Raw genomic sequence first — 5,861 nt, 5'->3', positions numbered from 1 at the left:
CTAACACTCATCCTCAAGTTGGAGAGTGAATGTCAAGAACGCCCAACTTGCGTAACATGATTGAAAATTTCTCCTTCCCAAGAGGCTTCGTAAATAGGTCTGCCAACTGATGTACCGTACTAACATACTTGGTAGTTATAGTGCCATCAACAATCTTATCACGTATAAAATGACAATCCATCTCAATGTGGCGAGTATGCTCATGAAAAACAGGGTTGGCAGCAATATGCAATGCTGCTTGATTGTCACAAAATAGATCAGATGGATCGGTTAATGGAATGTTCAAATCCTTCAATAGGAAGCGCAGCCAAATTATCTCACAACAAGCACCCGACATAGCTCTATATTTTGCTTCAGCAGAAGAAAGTGACACAGTTTTCTGTCACTTTGTCCGCCATGAAATCAAAGAATTTCCTAAGAAAACGCAATAGCCAGTAATCGACCGACGAGTAAGAGGACAACCCGCCCAGTCAGAATCACAAAAAGCAGTCAACTTGATTTGATTGTCAAAACGGAATAGTAAGCCTTGACCTGGAGTAGACTTCAAATAACGAACAACTCAAAGTGCAGTATCCATATGAGAAGTACGTGGCTTATGCATAAACCAACTCAGAACATGTACAGGGTAGGGCCGATACTTTTCAGGATCCTTGAGAAGTCCTTCTTTGGCAGATAGTTTTGTATCATCCATAGGAAAGGCAATGGGCCGTGCTCCCAAGAAGCCATAGTCTTTGAAAATCTCTAATGCATATTTACGCTGAGAAATATAAATGCCACGTTTGGACCGAGAAACCTCGATACCCAGAAAGTACTTTAAATTACCAAGATCCTTAATCCAAAAGTGATTGTGGAGAAAAAGTTTCAGAGAATCAATTGCACCTACATCATTTCCTGTTATGACAATATCATCCACATAAATGAGCAAGGTTGTAAAAGAAGTACTTGACTTTTTAGTAACCAATGAATAGTCAGCTTTGGATTGTTGAAACCCAGCAGAAAGAATGGCACTAGTGAACTTGGCAAACCATTGACGAGAAGCCTGCTTGAGATCATAAATAGATTTGTGGAGGTGACACACTAGATTTTCCCCCTGTCGCCGAAGACCAGGAGGAGGAGACATATAGATTTCCTCATCTAAATCACCATGTAAGAAAGCATTATTGACGTCGAGTTGATGAAGAGACCAAGAGTGACTAGCAGCAAGGGCAAGAAGACAGCGCACAGTGATCATTTTAGCAGTAGGAGAGAAAATGTCATGATAATCGATACCTTCGGCCTGTGTGAAACCTTTGGCAACCAAACTGGCTTTGTAACGCTCAATGGAACCATCAATGGGAACTTTGTCGAAGGGTAAGGTAGTCATGGTCCAAGTCCGGTTGGCATGTAGAGCATCTAGTTCCTCGCTCATAGCACGACATTGGTTAGGATCACTAGCAGCCTCTACAAAAGAAAATGGTTCGACACCCCGACTCATAAAGTAGATATATGAAAGGTGATGTGGGGATAAACGATGGTAAGAAACATAATTACAGAAAAGATGTTGCGTACCTTTGATAGAACTTGGTGGCGAAGACAAGGACGGGTGTGGGGGCAGAATCACCTGCGAGCAAACGTAGTCTTTTAAATAAGGTGGGGGTGATAGGAGCGGGAAGACACATGGAGAGATGGAGAGGGTGCAGGAGAAGGCACGGGTGGGAAATAGGGCATGGAGGGAAGAGCTGGTGGGGCCGTGGGTGGGGGAAGGGGATTATACGGTGTGGTGCTGGGAATTGGGTCAGGAGGCGTGGAAATAAGCAATAAAGAGGGAATGGGCGGTGGTGTAGGGCCCGGCGAGGTGAGAAAAGGGACATCCATTAAGGGCGTAAGGGGTAGGGAGATGTGGTGGGAAGAGGGGTCCGTGACAGGTGTAGTGGGAGGGGAAGCAAAAGGAAAAAAATCCTCATGGAAGATGACATCCCGACTAGTGAAAGTGCAATGTGTGGCAAGGTCATAGAGTTTGTAAGCCTTTTGACCAGCGGGGTAGCCAATGAAGATATAACAATGAGCTCTAAGAGAGAACTTAGTGGGCGGAAGGACGGACGTGGCATAGGCTAAACAATCGAAAACACGGAAGTTATCGTAGAGCGAAGGTTTATTGTGGAGGACAGGAAAAAGAGTTTTGTTATTAAGAAGGCAGGTAGGAAGACGATTGATGGTATAGGCGGCAGTGAGGATACCCTCGCCCCAAAACTTGAGGGGAAGGTGTGATTGAAAGCGAAGCGCGCGAGCAGTTTCAAGAAGGTGCCTGTGTTTGTGTTCAACAACGCCATTTTGCTGGGGCGTGTAAACACAAGAAGTTTGAAAAACGACCCCATGTTTAGAGAAAAAAAAGGCGAAGAGAATAAAATTCCCCGCCATTGTCGGTACGTATGGTCTTAATGGTGGTGTTAAATTGGGTGCGGACATAGGCAAAAAAATGTTTGAGAATTTGTTGAGTATCAGATTTATGCTTCATCAGGAAAACCCAAGTAAAACGAGAAAAATCATCCACAATAGTCAAAAAATAATGAGCGCCTGTAAGAGAAGGCTGACGATTTGGACCCCAAATATCACAATGAATTAAGGAAAAAGGAAAAGTCAATGAAATTGAACGTAAACCAAAAGATTGACGAGTTTGTTTTGCCAAAGGACAAACATCACAAACATGACTAGAATCTAAAGAACATGTGAGAAAACTAGAGGCTAAAACTTGTAAACGAGCAGAAGAGAGATGGCCGAGGCGCCTATGCCAGAGGGAGGAGGGAATTGTGATGACGTTGCATAGAGGTTGGCGGGTAGGGAGAGAGGCAAGGGCCACAAGGTAGTAAAGGTCGCCACGTTGCTTACCCACACCAATCGTCGCTTTCGAAACCAAGTCTTGCAAAATACACCAAGATGGGAAAAAGGTCACGGAACAAGATAAACCATCTGTAAGCTTACCAATGGATAAAAGGTACACTTTAAAAGTAGGAACACATAAAACATCCTTTAAATCAATCGAGGAATTTAAAGGAAGAGTGCCAGTTAAAGTGACGGGAGTCGTGGCACCACTAGGTAAGGAGATGGGTGGCAAAAGTGAAGCAGAAGTGTGAACCAAATTGGAAGGTGAGGAAGTATTATGGTCTGTGGCACCACTGTCAATGATCCAGGGACCATGACATGGGCCAACAGGTAACAAACCTTTGGCGAAGTCAGCACTAGAGACGGCATGAACTTGAGGAGAAGACGACGGGGCTACGGAATTGTCAAGGGCAGCAAGGAGACGAGTCTATTGATCAGCAGACAGATTGGGCATGGCTAATTGCAAATTGTGAAGGCTGGGAGAGCTGTGCACCTGATCGGCAGATGGTGAAGAGCGTGGTGTGAAGGCGCTGGAGTGGCTGCCTGTAAGGAGCCGGGGGTTGCTAGAAGACCGTGAAGGCGCTGGGCGCTGCGGGCAGAAGAAGCAGTAGTGTTGCTGCAAGAGGAGCCGCCAGAGGTGGACGTACGGCACGGTGGACGCCAAGGTTGCCCATGAAGAGGATGGCCAACGGGACAGCCATTAGCTTATGGCAGGTCTCACGAGTATGGAAATTGTATTCGCAGTAGGTACAATGAAGTGGAGGTCTGTCGGAGGAGGTGCAGAAATAATCGCGGACAACCATGGCAGCTGGAGAGTCGGTGGAATGGACGGAGCCCAAGGATCGTTGTTTCTTAGCCTGAGAAACAGAAGAACAGGCTTGATGAACAGTAGGTAAAGGATTCATCAAGAGGATTTGGTCAGGAACAGCAGAGAAAAAGTCGTGAAGACCCATGAGGAACTGCATAAGGTGTTGCCGTTCAAACTTAGTGCCACAAGAGCACATGTAGTCGTCACTATAAGAGGCAAGCTCGTCCCAAATAACTTTGAGGCGAGTAAAATAAGCGGAGACAGAAGAGGATCCTTGAGAAATTGTAGCAAGCTCATGGTTGAGTTGAAAGATGCAAGGCACGTTGCTCTGCGAGAACCGTTCGTGAAGGTCGTCCCACACATCCTGAGCAGTCATTGTAAAGAGAACGGATTCTTGAAGATCAGGTTCCAAGGAATGAAAAAGCCAAGAAAGAATTATGTCATTGCAACGACGCCAAGCCGCGTGAGCATCAGGATCGTCGGAGGAAGAAGGTTCCTGAACATCGCCAGTGATGAATCCAAGCTTGTTCTTGGCACTCAAGGAAATCTGCATGCCACGAGCCCAGGAGGTGTAATTATCACCATTTAAGTTTTTGGAGACAAGAACAAGGTTTGGGTGGTCTGAATGATGAATGTAAAAGGGGCCATCAAAGGAAGAAGAGTCGGCCATAAGGAACGTCAGAGATGTTTGTCAAAAAAAATAGAGCTAGGGTTAGGGTTTTGAACCTGCTCTGTATACCATGTAGTAAAATAATATATGGCTGAATTCATTTTCATTGATACGTGAAAAGGGTATATATATATATATACAAATACATTCCTTGAGTAGCAAGGATTCCTCCTACAAGTTAGAAGTACAATTACAATTTAAGTCTAACTACTTTCCTATTTGTCTAACACCTTTCATTAGTTTTCCGTTTTTATTAAAGGCATCGTAGACTAGCCCCTATGAAAAAGTTGTTATTGAAAAAAAAAAAAGGGCATAGTTAAAACTAACGGGGTTACTCAATGATTAGGGACAAATATTAGGCTCATATTTCACATACCACGTCCTAATTTGATTCCTGGCTCTGATAAATTACACGATGATGTCCAAGAAAAGACTGAAATGCCTCTATGAGTCTTTTCAGCGCCTAAAAAAGTGAACTACTATAGCGAAGTCACTAGCTGGTTTTTTTATTTTTTTTATTTTTAAGAAAAACTCATTCATATGTTTATGTACACTGCTAGCTAATACTACTCTGCATAATCATCATTCATATGCTATAGTGATTTCGACTATGCCAGGTTTCTACCATTGACCAAAGAGAGGGTTGTGATTTTTTTAAACAAACCACCCTTCTTCCACAACAATCTTTAAGTCCTTCTCATTTGTATATTTTAACTTTAAAACTAACATTCACACCTTGTAACTTCTCATCCATAAGAATGAATACTAGTTCCATCATACTCACATAACTAAAATTTTCCACATCCGATAAAAGTTTGCCTAACGACCCAAATTTCATCGGGCAAAGGAACTTTAGCTGACGGACTTAAAATTTTGGTCGGCAAAAACTATTCAACATTTTGGCTTTTTTTTTTTGAAACTTTAGGCAATGAAACATTTTGATGGACAAACTATTCTTCGTCGGGCAAGGTTTTCACACGAAGGGAAAATTGGCGGTATTATGCCACCTTTTGCCTAGCTAAAAATAAGTTCGTGGGCGGAAGTAACTTTGCCCGACGAATATTGGTTGGGCTAAGTAAATGAATCTAGACCTGGCATTCATATCATGTTTTTCGTGTTCGTGTCGTTTTTGTGTCATACCCGATAGCTTAACAGGTCATGTCGTGTAATACCTGTTAAAGTAAACGGATAATATGACCCGATCCCAAATCAACCCGTTAATATTATCAGGTAATATGACCCGACCCGTTACCCATTAAGAAAAATATTTTTTAAATCAATAAAATTTAGTATATACATACTAAATTTTGGAGTTGACCCCTTCATGAAAGCTGTAAAGCTTTTCATTACGAGTGATTACATTTTTCACACTTCTATAATAATTATTATTAATTTTATTAATTTTGCACTCAAATAAAAACATTGTTCATGAGATTTGGAGGGTTTTAAAAATCCAAACAACCATGCAACCATCGTTTCAGCATTGAGGATGCAATTGTAAACGTTTGTTATGCTTTCATATCT

General features: G+C 42.6%; 1 protein-coding gene across 1 annotated transcript; it reads right to left on the bottom strand.

Annotated features, from left to right (window-relative positions):
* Positions 1-559: 559 nt before the first annotated feature.
* Positions 560-4,337, bottom strand: LOC148694307 (uncharacterized). Its single transcript, XM_088700675.1, has 4 exons — positions 3,432-4,337; positions 2,684-3,286; positions 1,549-1,600; positions 560-1,440 (listed from the first exon to the last, which is right to left on the bottom strand). The coding sequence occupies exons 1-4, from the start codon at positions 4,335-4,337 to the stop codon at positions 560-562; spliced, it is 2,442 nt and encodes an 813-aa protein (XP_088556801.1).
* Between the last annotated feature and the right edge of the window lie 1,524 nt (positions 4,338-5,861).

The sequence above is a fragment of the Pyrus communis genome, chromosome 9 (genome assembly GCF_041283825.1).
Source record: "Pyrus communis isolate YQ-2024b chromosome 9, ASM4128382v1, whole genome shotgun sequence".
NCBI classification, from domain to species: domain Eukaryota; kingdom Viridiplantae; phylum Streptophyta; class Magnoliopsida; order Rosales; family Rosaceae; genus Pyrus; species Pyrus communis.
The sequence above is the reverse complement of the archived record's forward strand: the minus strand, read 5'-3'. Positions and strand labels throughout refer to the sequence as shown.